Here is a 19,252-nt window from a genome sequence, read left to right on the forward strand (position 1 = left end):
ATATATATATATATATTTCAAAATGTAATCAAATCTGAATCACTTATCTTCATAAGCTAATGTTGTTAAACAGTCACTTTTCCCCATCCAGTTATTTCCACACTGTAAACATTTTTTGGGTTTTTGTTGGTTTAACTTTATAAACTAAGTAACCTGGTTGCCTTAAAATTTTGAGTTTATTAAATTTAAAAATTTGAGTTGATAGAATGAAGGAAATTTGTTTAATAAATAGAAACTCAAAATATTATTGTATCTGAACCACATAAAAAATGTGATAAATCATGAAAATAGCACTATTTGGCATGTTTGACTGCGTCATCAGAAATAAAACACACACAATTACCCAATATGCTTACAAAATCTTTTAATAATATTTTAATAAAGGTTGTCGAATCTCAAAAAATGTTCATTGTATTAACTCAATTTTAATTTCAATGAACTCAAAATTAAGGCAACCAGGTAACTTTTTTTCTAAATAATTTTTTACAGTGCAAATATATATCAATCTTCCAGTTCAGTTATTTTATATATTACAGAATATTCATCATCTAATAGAGCATCACTTGATTTTGTGGGAACACTTTATTTTAAGGTGTCCTTGTAACAGTGCAAGTATGCAATAAAGTACTTCATAAGACACTGCAAAAAAAAATTCATGATTTATCCCAACTTTTTATAATTTGTCAAATCAACTTAGACAATTAATGTGGTTCAGATAACAAAATATTTTTGAGTTTTTACACTGTATAAAATGCCTTAAAGTTTGAGTTACTTGAAATAAAAAATTTGAGTTAATACAATGACATTTTTGAGAATCAACAACCTTTATTGAAATATTATTAAAAGATGTTGCAAACATATTTGTTAATTGTGTGTGTTTTATTTGTGATGACGCAGCGAAACAAAATAGTACTATTTTCATGATTTATATATTTTTTTATGTGATTCAGATACAATAATATTTTGAGTTTCTAATTATTTAACCAATTTCGAAAACTCAAATTTTTTATTGCAATAAACTCAAAATTTTAAGGCAACCAGGTTACTTACTTTTCCTTCATTGTATCAACTCAAATTCTTCATTTCAATAAGCTGTTAAAAGAACAATTTTTTATAGTGTAGTAATTCCCTAAATATACTTACATATAGGGTTAGGGTTAAGGTTTAGTTGGGTTATTACTACACTGTAAAACATTTTTTGGGTTTTTGTTGGTTTAACTTAATAAAGTAAGTAACCTGGTTGCCTTAAAATTGTGAGTTTATTGAAATTAAAACTTTGAGTTGATACAATGAAGGAAATTAGTTTAATAAATAGAAACTCAAAATATTATTGTATCTGAACCACATACATTTTTTTGATAAATCATGAAAATAGCACTATTTAGCATGTTTCACTGCATCATCAGAAATAAAACACACACAATTACCCAATATGCTTACAAAATCTTTTAATAATATTTTAATAAAGGTTGTCGAATCTCAAAAAATGTTCATTGTATTAACTCAAAATTTTAAAGTTAAACCAACAAAAAACAAAAAAAATTTTACAGTGTAGTAATAACCCAACCAAACCTTAACCCTAACCCTATATGTAAGTACATTTAGGGAATTACTACACTATAAAAAATTGTTCTTTTAACAGCTTATTGAAATGAAGAATTTGAGTTGATACAATGAAGGAAAAGTAAGTAACCTGGTTGCCTTAACATTTTGAGTTTATTGAAATTAAAAATTTGAGTTGATAGAATGAAGGAAATTTGTTTAATAAATAGAAACTTAAAATATTATTGTATCTGAATCACATAAAAAAATGGATAAATCATGAAAATAGTACTATTTGCATGTTTCGCTGCGTCATCACAAATAAAACACACACAATTAACAATTATGTTTGCAACATCTTTTAATAATATTTCAATAAAGGTTGTTGATTCTCAAAAATGTTCATTGTATTAACTCAAACTTTAAGGCATTTTATACAGTGTAAAAACTCAAAATATTTTGTTATCTGAACCACATTAATTGTCTAAGTTGATTTGACAAATGATAAAAAGTTGGGATGAATCATGATTTTTTTTTTTTTTTGTAGAGTCTTAAGTAGTAATTAATTGCATACTTGCACTGTTACAAGGACACCTTAAAATAAAGTGTTACCACAAAATCAAGTGATGCTCTATTAGATGATGAATATTCTGTAATATATTAAATAACTGAACTGGAAGATTGATATATGTATAAATGATGTTCGAGATCATTAATATCCTACTTTTTTTTCCTTTTGTAATATCAGAAAGCCCAACCAGAGAACCTTCAGAAGACACTCCTGAGGTTCCCAAGAGTCACATGGACCCAGCAGGAGCTCAAGCGCTCAGTTCGCCACCTCACACTGGGATTCTGGGGCCCAGACCGGGACCCCTAGGGCCACACCCCCCTGTGGGGATGCGCCCACCATTCATGCCTGCTTTCCCCAATAACGGGCCTCATCCCATCCATCCCCCTCAAAATATGCCCCCTCAAATGATGCCCCCCAGGGGCCCCAACCCGATGTTCGGTGAACCCCCTGTTGGCCGATTCCGGATGACCATGATGGGCGCACCAAGACAGAATTTCCCCCCTCACAGGCTTCCCATGGGTCCTAGAGGAGAGGAACCGCACTGGCGGGATCAAGCACCCGAAAGGGGCCCGGACAGATTTGGAAGCGAGCCACCGTTTCAGCGGGGTGGGTGGGGCAGGGGTGGCCTACGTGGACGAAGCCGCTTTGGGAACTGAGTGGGTGCTTCTTTTTTTTTAGGGGGCAATGGCTTCAGCTCCGACTGGACTGCGGAAAACAGGACTCTGCGTCCTGTTTGGGGAACGGGAATACGGAGAACACATGAAATTTAACAGACTCTATTTCTAAAGTTCACGTCTCCGAATACCAGTGATGGTGCTCACCTTTCTACATGACGTATTACAGAACCAGCGATCGCATATTAAACAATTCCCGTTTGCACTTTCTCGCTCCATGTGAAATCGAAGAGGTCTGTAACATTTCGGGTGTTGCGCTCACTACCGCAAACTAACATTAGGGGTCTAGTGTAAAGTGTTTCATGTAAATAGTCCAGTTTGCACACTTCACGATTGTTGTACCATGAAGAAACCACCTCTGGGAAATGTTCAGCCCAGCTTCCGTTGTGTATATTTGGAGGAAATATTTAGTTTAAAGCTTCTGTAGCCTTTCAGCGAGGAAGAATAGTGTAACCGCTGTGTTGTGTACTCGTTAGAGCTGTAGGTTACACTCTTGTCAGCGGTAGAGCATCATCTTTGGCGGTTTAATTTTACGATGCTATTTTTTTACCAATCATTCTTGGTTTCTTTTCCTGTCTTAATGGTTTATATTAACATGCTAAAACGAACACAAGTAAATGTTGTGGTTACGTAAACCGACTTGTTTGCTTGTTTGTTTGTTTTGCAAAGACTTTACGGTCAGTTTTGCAGTGGTCTCAGTAGAGGGCGCCATTTGTCAAGACTTAGACCTGACCCCTGTCAGTCTGGGAAAGTGTTCAAATGTATTTTTCAACACCCCGGTCAGTTCAAATTAAATATTTACTATACATTTCAGTTGTAAATTTGCATGTTAATTAGCATGAAACCTTAAGAGTAAAGGCAGGTTACTGTGAAAAACAGAAGATTTCAGCACATTATAATATTTCTCAAGTTTATATAAATATGGTTAGTTTATGTGTGACCGTATGGACCACAAAACCAGTCATAAGTCAAACGGGTGTATTTGTGGCAATAGCCAACAATACATTGTATGGGTCAAAATTATCAATTTTTCTTTTATGCCAAAAATCATTAGGATATTAAGTGAAGATCATGTTCCATGAAGATATTTTGTAAATGTCCCACCATAAATATATAAAAAATAATTATTAATAGTAATAATACATTGCTAAAGACTTCATTTGGACAACGATTTTCTCAGTATTTCGATTGTTGTTTTTTTTTGCACCCTCAGATCTCGGACAAGTATCATCATAACCTAACAAACCACACATCACATCAAGCTTATTTATGCAGCTTTCAGAGTATGTATACATTTCAATTTTAATAAATGACTGTTTTTGTGGTCCAGGGTCACATATGTGTTATAGCTTTAGTGCTGATAAAGGTTTTCTCTTTTTTAAAATGGCAATAGAAACAATAATATATATATATATATATATATATATATATATATATATATATATATATATATATATATATATATATATACTATTAAATTACTATTTTGTTATTTTTATGATTATTTTGTAAGTGTATAACATTTAAAAATCATAATTAAATAGTTAAATAATAATTGAAAAATTCATTGAGTAAGAATTATTATGTGTTATAGTAATTAACAAAATAACAACAACAAAAACATCTATTAGCATTGTACCAACAAGTGAGCGCGCGCGCGCAACGGTAAGCTCTGGTGTACCACGGGTACAGCGCGCGCGCTCCTCCCTTTAGCCTTGAGCTAAACACTAGAAGTGCGTGTGCGCGCGCGGAGCGCCGCGTCTGACAGGAGAGACGCGCTGGATGCCATGATGCCTCACATCACCGCCAGTCACCCCACACGCAGAATACCTTACGGAATTATGACAGGTATGTACCCGTAATAATACAGATTTGTAAATGAATGGCATTATTTTGTGTGGAGTTGCGTTGAGGCGACACAAATGCTGATGCGCGTGACTGCGGCATCACTAGAGACCGCACGTGCTGGGCGCGAAATGTTAATTGACTCGCAGTAATTGTGTTTATCTAGACTGCGCGAATATACACAACTAATGTCCCGAAAGACGCCTTTAGGTTGCATTTAGTGATTCTCTGCTAACCGTTTTTTTGATTCCCGCCCTGGTTAGCAATTTCTCACGGAAATTCTGTCATAATTTGAAAGGATCCTAATGGGAATTTGCAACATATAATATAATAAATATGTATTTTAGAACACAGCTGTCCTTGTGGAATATAATTTAAAACTTTCACTTTATCCCGTAACATCTTATTTGATTCTTTGAGCATAATAATTTCTCCATTATGCTACCAAATTATGATAGAAATTGCATTAGGAATCCTATACAAATTGCTTTAGAATTTGTCACTATATGGAGTATTGTGGACATTAGTTTATGCTTTTTAAGTCAAATGAACCTTAAAGAACTATTACTAAACATTCTGTCTACTTTTTTATCATGGTTCTGACAATATTTGTGTTTGGTTATGAAAAACAAAGCCTAAAATAACCTTTGCAGAAGGTTCTGTATTAGTTCTCAGTAGGTGGATACTGGTCACACAAAAAACCTTCTTACATTGATCTGGGAACGTTATTTTACACTTGTGTTAGTTGTTGTTTCCCAAAAATAACCAAACCAGAACCATATGGTAACATTATAGGAACGTTCTGTGTTCTGGGATGCTGTCACCCCAGAGTTCTGCTAGTAATTATGGGTTATGTGTTTTATTTTCAGCAGTCAGTCAAACAGATGCATGCATCAGATGTTTGCGCGCGTCCCTGTGTGTGTGTGTGTGTGTGTGTGTGTGTGTGTGTGTGTGTTATGGATTCATCTGCAGGATGCTCAGTCAATGCCAAGGGCATAAGCTCCCCTGTGACCCTGTCCTTACAGCCCAGAGCTGACTGTACCGCTGATTTTAACACACGGCCGTGACAATCCATCATTGCTTGTGTCATTGGAGGTTTTCCTCTAGAATAAACGTGGCTTCTCTTGGTGTGTGTGAAGGTCTGACCCCTGCTGTTTAGCATCTGGTGCATGGATGCTCAGAATATGTGCCACATGGTGACATGCACTATCGTCCCTCATTAAAAATGGATGTTTTTGGTTCAATTTCCATTAATTGATTAAATGCATAAACAATGCATTAAATTATAGCAAAGATACCATCTGTAATGACATTTCAGGCTTGTGGGTGGCTGTAAGGGTATTGCTAAGGTGTCCTGGGTAGTTGCTAGGTTTGTTACTGCTAAGTCAAAAAGCCAATTCAGAAGTTGCTTGCTTGTGTCAAAAAACTCCAACCCTATATTTTGGTTGCTAAATATGGTGGCCTTTCAATACTAGTAATTACTGATATGATCATGCATACATGGATGATGAACTCAGATATTATTTTGCCTTTTTGAGATTGTCCATATTGGCCAATAATGTTCTTGCTTGCTTGAGAAGTTCCCAAAGACCATGAAACCCTAAGTCACATTTTCTGAGATTTTAACAGAAGTATGTGTTGAACATCATGGAAGACAATGTTAGTTTTGAATGTTGGAGAAAAGTCGTTAATTTGAAACCTTTTTGCTCTGTTTTTAACTTCCTGTTTTAAATTGCATCTTCATGTCTACATCATAGGCTGTGATGTTTTCTCGTACTATAGTACGGCGACGACTCATCGCTGTCTCATAATTATTCATGAGACTGCGTCTCTTAATCCTATGAGAAGACGCGTTGCTTAATTCATGACAGCACACGCTTAATTATTCATGAAAACACGCGTTGATAGACATTTTCCTCTAGCCCTATGTGGTCATACTCAATTCTAGTCAAAATATGAGTCTGATGCTCCATTGGGGTGTGATTATGAGGCGTGTCTCAACCGAACCAGGAAAGACCTCAATTGGATAGACCGACAACCAATCAGAGCAACGGAGCGACGCATAGTCAAATGTCAACAGAGCTCAACTGCACTGTGTTGCCAAGTCCGCGTTTTTTCCGCGGGTTATTTTCTATGTCCGCGGGTTGAAGCAACTATTATGTGATATGAGTGCAAATTTTAGCAGGCAACCTTGCCAAAATTACACATTTTACCCCCAAACGCCATTTTTTCCCCAGAGAACCCCACAAGAAGCTATTGTTTAGGGCTAGTAGTTGGCAGGTTTTGTTGTAAAAACTTGGCAACCCTGTCTGCACGCTCGCTGAAATAAACAATCTTTGCCGGTGTTGTAAATTTTTTTTAAAGAATTTAATGATACACAGAGTACTTACCCAACATAATCATGATTTTTGAGAGAAATTGAGAAGGTGAATGCATAACAAGCTCTCTGTTTAGGATTCGAACGAATATAATCCAAGCTCCTTTGATGAAGTGCATGATTACGTTACTGTTGATCATCTGTCCGTCATCGTCTAAAGCCCGCCCTGATGATTTCATTGGTCCGAACAGTTTCTGTTCGCGGATAATTACTCCTCTATGGATCGAGGCCCGACCGAACCGCCCGACCTAAAAATGTTGTGGGCGGGGCTAAGTTCGGCTGACATCCAGGCTAATTTTCCTCTGACTGGCGCTTCAAACAGTGAGATTTCATTAATGGATCAAAAACTAGTGTTTGTTTCCACTTTGTATGAGATTCTGAGTTGCCTACGTTCTCTTCAGTAGATCCTGAGTCTTCACACAAACGCAATTCTTCCGCACTGAGTGTAACCACTCTTTACGAACATTTAAAGGTGCACTATGCAGCTTTTGTCCACTGGAGGGCGCCTATGCAAAAACAAATGCGTAGTTTGATGACGCAAAGTGTGAGCGCAGCATCTTGGGAAATGTGGTCTTCTCATCACAGCCGGTGGAAAATAGGACTCGGGCAGAAATCACGTTCATGCATGCGGTTAGTAACGTTACTGTAGTCTAAAGCAGAGCAGGACCGAGTGTTATGGACCTGAGCAAAGCTGCTGGAGCGATTGTTAAACAAATACCCGCCTTGCGAATACCGGGACTTTTATTATGACCGGACGGGACTCATTTGCCGGGCGCCTGCACAGATCCGCTATTCCGGTTATGATTTTGAGGTAATGCAGCTCTGTTTATCATATTAGATACATTTAAGTGTGTTCAAAACGATGTTATGACGTTACTCCGTGCGTTCCCTTGTTCACACTGCTAAGAGTAAAGCGCTCCTGCGAAATAAAAGCCGAAACCGAGGGTAGCACAGATATGACGCAATTGACAGGCAACTCCCTCAAATGCAATGCTGAAACGTCCCTGTCCTCAGTTAAAATAGCAATTTTCTCACAATTTACAAATAGTTGGAAACATCTGGGATATTGTAGGTACTCAACTGAACAAAATATATAACACCGGCCTAGTGGTTTTTGGATTTTTTACTGCAAAAATACTACATAGTGCACCTTTAACCGACCAAACAGCATATTAAAAACTCCACAACATAGGCCTCAAAAGTTATCCAAGTTATGCAACAGTGTTCATATAAATTTTCGATGCAGAGAACAAATCGCAAATGGCTCTGCATTTAATTGTGCATTGAATTAAAGCTGTCAAAGGATGTTTGTGTTTGTGTATCGGTGAGCTTACAAAACCATGTGAATATATTGTGCAGCGTGTAACTTAATAGTCATTTGCAGCATACATTTGAGCTTTGATGCTTTTACTGAGAGCGAAATAAAATTGTCCGGAGTAGAAGCCATTGATGTGCTGTCAGTCTCCCAGTCTCCCCTCGTCCCCCTCCACTCCGCCGCTAAACCACGCCCACTTTTATAGCATTTTTTAAAACTGTGATTTCATGACCCTTTAAAGGTGCAGTAAGAGAAATCTGAGAAACAATGTTGATATGTAAAATCAACCCAAACAAACACACACCTCCCTTCATTGCTCATCCCCCAAAAATGCACAAATACACAATGCAAGAATGGATGTGTCTTTATCACAGCTGAAGCGAAGCAAAATAATGCTTTGTGGAAAATAAAGGAAAGATGATTGACAGATGACAAGGAAGAGCAAAAAAGGAACATACAGTACTCAAGAGAAGAAGCTCCACACAAACAACGACTAACAAACTGTTCTATTACAGCTAAAATTACAACAACAGCATATCATGGATCTTTGAAACAGCAAAACCACTCACTCATTACTCACATATGGAGCAGAAACAACTCAACCTCTGCGTTTTCCGGCCTTCCTGCTTAGCTCTCTCCAGAGCTGGGAAGCTTTTCTAATATTAATGTGTGTCCTAAAGGTCTCGCCTGATTATAACTCCTTTATTTTTATTTTTCCCCTGACCTTTTCTCTTTTGTTATGTCTCTCAGCCATCTCTCTTTCTACAGTCTTCCAATCTCTTTCTTGCTCGCTCTCTCTCCTCCCCCATCATGAGTGGACACGCCCCCTACCGCTGATTGGCCTACTATCCTCCCCATAACAAGTGAACATGCCCGCCCCCTACTACTGATTAGCTCAGTCTCCTCCCCATAACAAGAGAACATGCCCCGCCCCCTACTGCTAATTAGCACAGTCTCCTCCCCATAACAAGTGGACACGCCCCTAATGCGGATTAGTTTGCTGTCTCCTCCCCCATCATGAGTGGACACGCCCCCTACTGCTGATTGGCCTACTATCCTCCCCATTACAAGTGAACATGCCCGCCCCCTACTACTGATTAGCTCAGTCTCCTCTCCATAAAAAGTGGACACGCTCCTAATGCGGATTAGTTTGCTCTCTCTCCTCCCCCATCATGAGTGGAAACGCCCCTAATGCGGATTAGTTTGCTCTCTCTCCTCCCCCTTCATGAGTGGACACGCCCCCTACTGCTGATTGGCCTACTATCCTCCCCATTACAAGTGAACATGCCCACCCCCTACTACTGATTAGCTCAGTCTCCTCCCCATAACAAGTGGACACGCCCCTAATGCGGATTAGTTCGCTCTTTCTCCTCCCCCATTATGAGTGGACACGCCCCCTACCGCTGATTGGCCTACTATCCTCCCCATAACAAGTGAACATGCCCGCCCCCTACTACTGATTAGCTCAGTCTCCTCCCCATAACAAGTGGACACGCTCCTAATGGGGATTCGTTCGCTCTCTTCCTCCCCCATCATGAGTGGACACGCCCCCTACCACTGATTGGCTCACTCTCCTCCCCATAAAAAGTGAACATGCCCCGCCCCCTACTGCTGATTAGCTCAGTCTCCTCCCCATAACAAGTGGACACGCCCCTAATGTGGATTAGTTTGCTCTCTCTCCTCCCCCATCATGAGTGGACACACCCCTGCGCTGATTGGCTCATTATCCTCCCCATAGCGAGTGCACACGCCCCGCCCCCTAGTGCTGATTAGCTTAGTCTCCTCCCCATAACAAGTGGACACGCCCCTACTGCTGTTAAGCTCGCTCTCTCCTCTCCCATCATGAGTGGACACGCCCCCTGCGCTGATTGGCTCACTATCCTCCCCATAGCGAGTGCACACCCCCCGCCCCCTACTGCTGATTAGCTTAGTCTCCTCCCCATAACAAGTGGACACGCCCCTACTGCTGTTTAGCTCGCTCTCTCCTCCCCCATCATGAGTGGACACGCCCCCTGCGCTGATTGGCTCACTATCCTCCCCATAACAATTGGACACACCCCTACAGCTGGTTAGCTCACTCTCAGAATGTGCTCCAATAAAATCAAGGCAAAGTCCCAAGGAGGACATGAAACCCCAGAGCGTCGGAGTGGAACATAAGGTCGGTGGAAAACAGAGAGTGTTTAGTTAAAGATCTTTCAGTTGTAGCTTGATGCGTCTCTGGGGTAGAAAGAGAAAACTCTCTCTCGCTCTCGCTCTCGCTCTCGAGTTCAATCCTGAGTTAAACAGGCTCTGAGTCCAGAGGAAATGTTTATCAGACAGCAGATATGTTCTCTGATGTTCTGAGAAGATTGAGGGATGAAAAGCGTCGGAATGCATTGATATGCACCAATCAGCCATACGCTAAAACAATCAGCTGTGTGATCAGAACTCATTGCGCATTAGCTGAAGACTCATGCATGTTTGATTTTAAATGCTAAATGGCCTTTTAACAAGTTTTTGACCTGTGCTTCATAAGGTGATTCGGAGTTTAAATTATTTTACATTAATGTCTGTCACCCGCCGTCGTGGGTCGTCTTTATCTACGCAGGGTTTGTGTGGGCCTGTTGTGTGATTTGTGTTTTAATAGCAGGGGTGCATGTACAGATCTTGACGTTTGTTTTGTGCTTTGATAAAACATGCCAAAGTGTAAGGGCTTCAAATATGCATATTTGAAATCTTCCCGACGTGAATTATTCATATCATACCCACGTCCACAGAATTGTTCATTCACTACAGAGACAGCCCACAATAAATGGAGCACTGTTTGTGCTGAGACAGTTGGTTTTGTGTGTGTTTATAATAAAGGCAGCGGGATCCACCGACCGCAAACCTTCTGCATTGTCAAGAAAACACTTCTGAGGGAGTAATGCGAGTTGTTCTGAGTTTAATCATACTTTTGTTTTTGAATTATTTATGTTCTGAAAAAGGATTATTGTTGATATTTTTTTTTTTAGATTTTTTGCTTTCTCACATTCAACAAAGTCTTGAATGTTTAATCTCTATATGGATACTAAGTTTTGTTGGTTTATGGCAAGCTGTTTTAATTCTTAAAGCTACACTGTGTGATATTTTCCCCCATCTAGCGGTGTAAAGGTATATGACCATCCAGTGAATATTAGTTTCTGTTCCTCTCAATTCTGATTTCGTTTGAACTCCTACGGTGGTCGATTTAGTCCAAGATTAACATGGCAATCCCCCTCTTCACATTCGACACGGTGCCATCGAGTGTTAAAACGCGAAAGGCGAAGCTTGAATTTACGGGTATGTCCCTCTTTGGCTAATGTACTTTTAAGATGGAGGGGTAACATGGCGACCGGCATTCGAACCCCTCACCAGTATGTATTTTCAATGGCATATTATAAACTTACGAGAATTCTTTATTATCTGAAAGAAGTAAATATACATTAATGAGCACATATATTTTTGAAAGAACTAAGTGTGTTTAGCTAAGAATAAACAAAAAAAGTTAGACAGTGTAGCTTTAACATGTACTAGTATCTATTTTAATGCTACTAGTACTTATTTTTAAATACCAGTATTCCATTAAAGACTTATTCATTATATTCATTATACTTATTCATTATCTCTCTCTCTCTCTCTCTCTCTCTCTCTCTCTCTCTCTCTCTCTCTCTCTCTCTCTCTCTCTCTCCTACACTCTAAAAATAGCTGGGTTAAAAACAACCCAAGAAATTGGGTTGTTTTAATGGATCCAATCACTTGGTTCAAACAACCCAATTTCTGGGTTTGTCCATTTTCAACCCAACTTGGGTTGTTTTTAACCCAGCATTTTTTAGAGTTTAACATTTGTCCCATCAAAATGCGGGCTTCACTTTTCGGCAGTTTGCTCTCTTTTTCTTCCGATCAAGAGCACAATCGTCGGCGACTTTCATGTTTCATGCCTGTCTTTATCCGATCCATCCATCGCTGCTTCTGTCTTCCTCTGGGTCGCTTTCCTTCAGGGTTGAGACTCAGGGCCCTCCGACTATGTGGCCATACCATCAAAGTCGCGCGTCCCTCATCTTCTCCATAATCGTTGCTACTCCCATGGTCTTTCTGATGTCCTCATTTTTTACTCTGTCCCATCGAGTTAGCCCTAGCGTCCACCTGAGCAACCACATCATCATAAAATGGAGGGCCTGTTCGTGCCTGTTGGTCGCAGGCCAACACTATACTCCATGTAGGTTGACTCTCATAGATCTTTGCCTTTAGGTGTTTGGGCATGCTTTTATCGCAGAGACTTGGCGTCATTTCAATTTCATTCTTTAGATACTAATACCTTTTTTTAAAGATACTAGTATTTATTCATTTGATACTAGTTTTTATTTTTTAGGACTAGTATCTATAGAGAATTATGTAATTGCAAGCAGATTGGTTAAGTATTTACAGTGGTGGGCCGTCAGGGCCAGCAGGGCCTTCTCTGCTAGCCCTGTCAAAATCACACACACATATATATATATATATATATATATATGAGTTACGATTATATTTCCAGAAAGAATGTATGTATTTTTGGTGTATTTTCCATATGTCATCATCTAAACGCATCACAGCCCCGAGGACCAGCACTAGTAGAATAGCTTGCCTTCCATTGAAGCTGCTATTTTCCATTGGACCATAGCTTTGACTGACGTGGGTCATTAGCCAATCAAAATTTGATGTGTAGTGATAGACCGGCCCAGAGGCCCAGCGATGTGTCAGTGTGCTACCCCCTGCTGATGTCATCAGCCGTCTGAACTTTTCGCGGGTTGTGAGAATTCTGTGTGAAATAAACTATGGCCGCCGCGGATGACAGGCTGCGTGCGAATGATCGATCCTGATGTCAAGCCGGTAATGTTAGCTAACAAGCAGTGTTTTTTCTGTTTCTTTTTATGTTCTGTTGGTCCGTATTTTTGTTTGTTTAAGAGTATTTGTGCCAGCTGATTTTGATTCTTTTCACCATTTGCCTAAACGGCGACACGTGAGTGCAGTATCATCAATAAATAGTCAAATTGCCTTTTTGTCTCGCGTGTACTTTTTGCTTGTCCCCTTCCCAACGAACACTATGAAAGCAAAGTTCGTAGTAGTATTGCGTACAGTGCATTATTGTATTTTGTATGTGTGTGTGTGTGTGTGTGTGTGTGTTATGACACACAGGAGAGGGTGAAATATGAGGACATTGGCCATGTCCCCACTTTTCAAAATGCTTATAAATCATACAGGATGAGGTTTTTTTAGAAAGTAAAAATGCAGAATGTTTCCTGTGATGGGTAGGTTTAGGGGCAGGGGCAGTGTAAGGGGATAGAAAATACGGTTTGTACGGTATAAAAACCATTACGCCTATGGAATGTCCCCATATGTCACAAAAACAAACGTGTGCGTGTGGGTGTGTGTGTGTGTTGTTATGGCGTGGGGCGTGTTGATCGTTAGTGAAGGCCCTGACTGAAACCCCACGGTACGCTACTGAGTATTTATGAGCCTGCGATATCTAGAGTTTCATGACAGAACTTTTGCGTTTGTGCATTTAACTTATTCTCCATCCATCACTGTTGCCGGTGACTCATTTGTGCAGTAGTGCAGTCGTGTTTGCTCAGGAAATGAAGCGATAATTTCTGAGGTTAAACACTGGCTGGAGTCCAGGCTAAAATTAATTTGATATACTCGCAGCTTTGCATGGAGGGAGTCCAGACAACATGCCCACTTGAGTGAGATAAACAAACTGCTTAAGAACGATTTTGCTGTTTTAAACGACTCTTTGTGCATAACTCATTTCTATTGCCTTAATCACGGGCTTATGGCCAGAATTGTCTTGAGTGTGTTATTTGTCTTGAGTGTGTACTTCTGTGGAGAACAACAGATTATTTCTTCCTTCTCATACACGACGGTGTATATAATAATGTCTTTTTATTTGATAATGTTGGGTTGTTTTAACTAAGTATACGTTGTGTTATCAGATTATTTGTGTTTGAGATGTGTTGGGTTTCCCTCGTTTGGAAATATGTCTGTCTCTCTGACGATTTGTTTTGGGCATGTCACACAAATCCCAGCCCTGAAAGATTGTTATTTAATTATCTCAAGGCTGTATGTCTTCACATTTATACAATCTGTGTCCTTCCTTTGTGCAGAGGCAAAACCACACAAGTGCAGAAATGTCTAATTTTGTAGACCACTGGAGATTAGTGCAGTTTTTCACTAAATGATATGTATATGTAGTTTGATATGACTGATTTAAAAAAATAAAAATAAATCAGTGTTTTAATAAATAGTCAAATTTTTCAAACTATTTTAATCACTTTTAGTAGTTCATATTAATTATTATATATTAAATATATACTTTTTTTAATATATTAGATTAACGTAATCTAATCTATTTAAAATAACGTAAAATGTATAATATTTGTAATATATTTATATTGGATTATCTATCTATCTATCTATCTATCTATCTATCTATCTATCTATCTATCTATCTATCTATCTATCTGTCTATCTGTCTATCTGTCTATCTGTCTGTCTGTCTGTCTGTCTGTCTCCCCATCCATCCATCCATCCATCCCTCCCTCCCCCCCTCTATATATATATATATATATATATATATATATATATAAAATTATAATATATAATAATGTAATAATACATATGTAAAACCAGCAGTTCATATTCATTATTATGATACTATTATTATTATATGATTATGTAATTATATATATTATTATACTTATAAATATATATTATGTAGTTAATAAATAATTAATTAATATATATTTAAAATATTTTGAGCTGCATTTAAAAAATGTCATGAAACATAATATGATGTAATGTTTTTAATGTATTTATATTGTATTTAATACATTAATACATATGCAGTTCTTTTAATCAACCAATGTGATAATCAAAAAATGCAGGGTGCTCTTATCAGGATTTTTTGGTCCGATCTCCAGTAACTGGAAGCAGTATTGGACGATGCGATTACCAATACGATCATCGAAAAATAAATAACTCTACAGGATAAATAGAAGGCTTTGAATAGACCCCAGACTGGTGAATGTAGCGAAGCAATTTTAGCTGTGGATATAAAAATGCACGTTTTGTGTCATTTGATCGGCTCTTCTGATACTTTGAAAACTCACTGCATAAAACGCCTCCACTTTACCTTCTTCTCAGTCAGTGTTGTCATGAACCATATTACGTGTGCGTTTCTCATTTGTGAGCTGTTATTCTGGACGTTGTGAACCGTGTGGAGTTGGACTCTCACCAGTCCTCATGGCTCGTTGGCTTGTCCTAGATACTTGGGGCTTAAGATGACCCACTTAGATGCTTTTACTCATTGTGTGTCTGGGTGTGCAGCAACACAACACGTAAATATGTATTACAATACACCTGCGCTCATATTTCACTGACTGTACAGTGTAATGGTTCCTATACAGCAGAGGGAATGTGAAACTCCACCTGATTGGCTGCTTTCTCAGCACTTGCACCTCTGATTGGTTCTGCTCTGTTTTAAATGGCTTTGATTTATGTTTTGAAACATACGTCTCCATGCACTCTAGTCCAGGAGTAGACAGATGTGAAGTTGGCTTTGCATAATTGAACATGCATCTTTATTTTTGCCAGTAATGGATGCTGGGAAGGAGAGGACGGCTGCTGAGCCAGCGTGGCCGATAAAAGACACGCACGCCTGCACATGCGGGGTCTCGGATTCACATGGATGGGTTCTAATCCTGATAAATATGAAGGACGAATTGTCTGGAGGGGCGACTCCAGCTCACGGGTCTGACACTGGGAGTGACTCAGCATCCCCTGCCTCCATTATAACGCCACTACGGCTGATGAACCTGCAGAGGATTGTGGGGGAAAGTGGGCCTGTTAGCCCAGACGTTCTCAACGTATAAACCAGGGCCATCCATCGATGCTGTTAATTATGCAGAGATAAATGATCCTCGTAACTTTAGCATGACAGAGGACAGCTGCTGAGGAGAAATGTCACAGTGTAGCTACTCCGTACGAGCCGCGTTTAGCATATCCAGCCTTATCTGAGATCTGATACATGAGGAAATACACAAGAGCGTGTTATTGTCAGCTTGATTGTGTTTCAGATCGCAGATGCTCCCGTTGAAATTAAACTCTCATTGTTGTTGATGTGAACTGGATACAACTGGAATTATTTTGCCGGGAGAATTAAAAGGTTTTGAGTCAATCAATTATTATTTTCTTTTAAGAAATTAGGCATTAATTCTGCAGGGATGCATTTAAATACATGAAAAAAATATTTAAAAAATAAACAGTGTTCTTTTTTATTATCAAGGAATTTTGAAAAATAAAAAAATATGAAGCAGCACAGATGTTTACACCATTGTTAATAATATAATTTTATTACAATAATAATTATTCTTAAGCATCATCATATTACAATGATTTCTGAGGCATCATGTGACAGAAGACTGGAGTAATGATGCTAAATAAATTCAGTTTTGATCACAGGAATAAATTACATTTTACAATATATTTACATAGAAAATACCTATTCAAAATTGTAATAATATTTCACTGCATTACTGTTTTTTTTTTTTTACTGTATTTTATCCAATAAATGAATATACGTCTATAATAAACGTAATATGTGTATATTTAAATGAATATTTATTTAAAAATGCAGCTTTGTGAATAATTGCAGCCTTGGTGGGCTTCTTTCAAAAGCTTTTAAAAAAGATTTCTTACCAACCCCAAACTTATTATTAAGTTTATTAAAAACATTTTAAAAAATGTACAAAAACGTAGATTTTACAGGCAGTGAAAAAATATGATGATTTCATATTAACAATTAAAATGAATAAGATAATTTTTTTATCAATTTTCTTTTAGCTTTACACATTAAATATGTTCAATGGTATATTTATATTTTAGTATGCCATGAATTCTCTCTCTCTCTCTCTCTCTCTCTCTCTCTCTCTCTCTCTCTCTCTCTCTCTCTCTCTCTCTCTCTCTCTCTCTCTCTCTCTCTCTCTCTCTCTCTCTCTCTCTCTCTCTCTCTCTCTCTCTCTCTCTCTCTCTCTCTCTCTCTCTCTCTCTCTCTCTCTCTCTATATATATATATATATATATATATATATATATATATATATATATATATATATATATATATATATATATATATATATAAATAAAATCACATAAAGAACACAAATGTTTCCTTAGAATAATCACTTTTATATACATTGCACAGATTTTTCCTCTACAATCAGCACATTGACAATTGTTCTTTTGAGGTGATGAGTGATTTTGCTAAATCAGCTGTGTGTGTTTTCTCGATGGCCTGAGCGGAAGGACATTCGCCCTGTCCCTCAGTTCAGCTCTGGCTCTTATCACAGTTTATTTTTACTAAGCTCGAAGATTGTCAGTGGGATTGTGATGGCACAAGAATTTGACACAAATATGGAAATGCATCATTGCTTTTGTGGGACAGTTTGATTTGTCCTTTTCCTTGCAAAACAAACACGCTTATTTATTTGATAATACTACACCAATCAGGCAAAACAGTGACAGGTGAAGTGAATAACACAGATTATCTCTTCATCATGGCACATCATTTGTTACATTTACATATAGCGCTTTTCTAAGAACTCAAAACACTTCACAGGGAAGGGGGGAATCTCCTTAACCACCATCAATGTCCAGCATCCACCTGGATGATGCGACGGCAGCCATATTGCACCACACACCAGCTGGAGAGGCACATGTTAGTGGGTGGGTTATAATAGGCAGCAAGTGAGTAATTTGTCCTCAAAGTTGATGTGTTAGAAGCAGGAAAAACTTGTGGGGTGTTCCCGGTCTGCAGTGGTCAGGATCTATCAAAATTGGAGCAAGGAAGGAACAGTGGTGAACCGGCGCAGGGTCATGAGTGGCCAAGGCTCATTGATGCACGTGAGGACCGAAGGCTGGCCTGTGTGGTCCGATCAAACTGATGACCTACTGGAGCTCAAATTACTCAAGAAGTTAATGCTGGTTCTGATATAAAGGTGTCAGAACACACAGTGCATCTCAGTTTGTTGCCTATAGTCGCAGACCAGTCAGGGAGCCCACACTGACCCCTGTCCACAGCAGAAAGAGCCAACAGTGGCACGTGAGCATCAGAACTGGACCACAGAGCAGTGGAAGGTGGCCTGATCTGATGAATCATGTTTTCTTTTACATCATGTGGATGGCCGGGTGTGTGTGCATCACTTAACTGGGGAACACATGGCACCAGGATGCACTATGGGAAGAAGGCGAGCCGGTGGAGGCAGTGTGATGCTTTTCTGCAATGTTCTGCTGGGAAACCTTGGGTCCTCCATCCATGCGGTTCACTTCCTAAGCATTGTTGCAGTTCATGTACACTCTCTTATGTAAATAGTGGTTGATGCTCTTCCAGCAGGATAACGCTCATTCCACAAAGCAAAAATGGCTCAGGAATGGTTTGAGGAGCACAACGAGTGTTGACTTGGCCTCCAAATTCCCCAGATCTGAATCTGATTGAGAATCTGTAGGATGTGCTGAACAAACAAATCTGATCCATGGAGGCCCCACCTCACAACTTACAGGACTTAAAGGGGGGGTGAAACACTCAGTTTCAGTCAATCTCATGTCAATCTTCAGTACCTATAGAGTAGTATTGCATCCTTCATATCTCCGAAAAGTCTTTAGTTGTATTATATTTATAAAAGAAATATGGGCTGTACCGAGTCTTTCCGGAAAAAAACGAGCGCCTGGAGGCGTATCGTGTGGGCGGAGCTAAAGAATGACGAGCGCAAAGCGATCAAGCATGGAGAAACCCATCGCTATCGATCTCAGCTAATAGATATATGATCCAGAATCAGATCCGGAGGCTGAAATAAATTGAACAGGAGAAACAGCAACAGCAGGACGTCCGTCTCTGTG

General features: G+C 38.9%; 2 protein-coding genes across 3 annotated transcripts in view; both read left to right on the forward strand.

The window, feature by feature from the left end:
* The window catches only part of scaf4b (SR-related CTD-associated factor 4b), a 50,703-nt gene extending 46,704 nt beyond the window's left edge, over positions 1 to 3,999 (forward strand). The window contains exon 19 of the mRNA XM_067451291.1: positions 2,291 to 3,999. Within this exon, the coding sequence (XP_067307392.1) occupies positions 2,291 to 2,769 (479 nt within the window). The 3' untranslated portion in view covers positions 2,770 to 3,999. The remainder of the gene's footprint in view (positions 1 to 2,290) is intronic.
* A 505-nt stretch (positions 4,000 to 4,504) lies between these two features.
* tiam1b (TIAM Rac1 associated GEF 1b) overlaps positions 4,505 to 19,252 on the forward strand; it is a 114,276-nt gene continuing 99,528 nt past the window's right edge. For both annotated transcript variants that reach the window (XM_067451292.1, XM_067451298.1), the window contains exon 1: positions 4,505 to 4,635. The gene's annotated coding sequence lies outside the window, so the exon portion shown is untranslated. The remainder of the gene's footprint in view (positions 4,636 to 19,252) is intronic.

The sequence above is a fragment of the Pseudorasbora parva genome, chromosome 8 (genome assembly GCF_024679245.1).
Source record: "Pseudorasbora parva isolate DD20220531a chromosome 8, ASM2467924v1, whole genome shotgun sequence".
In the NCBI taxonomy this organism is placed as follows: domain Eukaryota; kingdom Metazoa; phylum Chordata; class Actinopteri; order Cypriniformes; family Gobionidae; genus Pseudorasbora; species Pseudorasbora parva.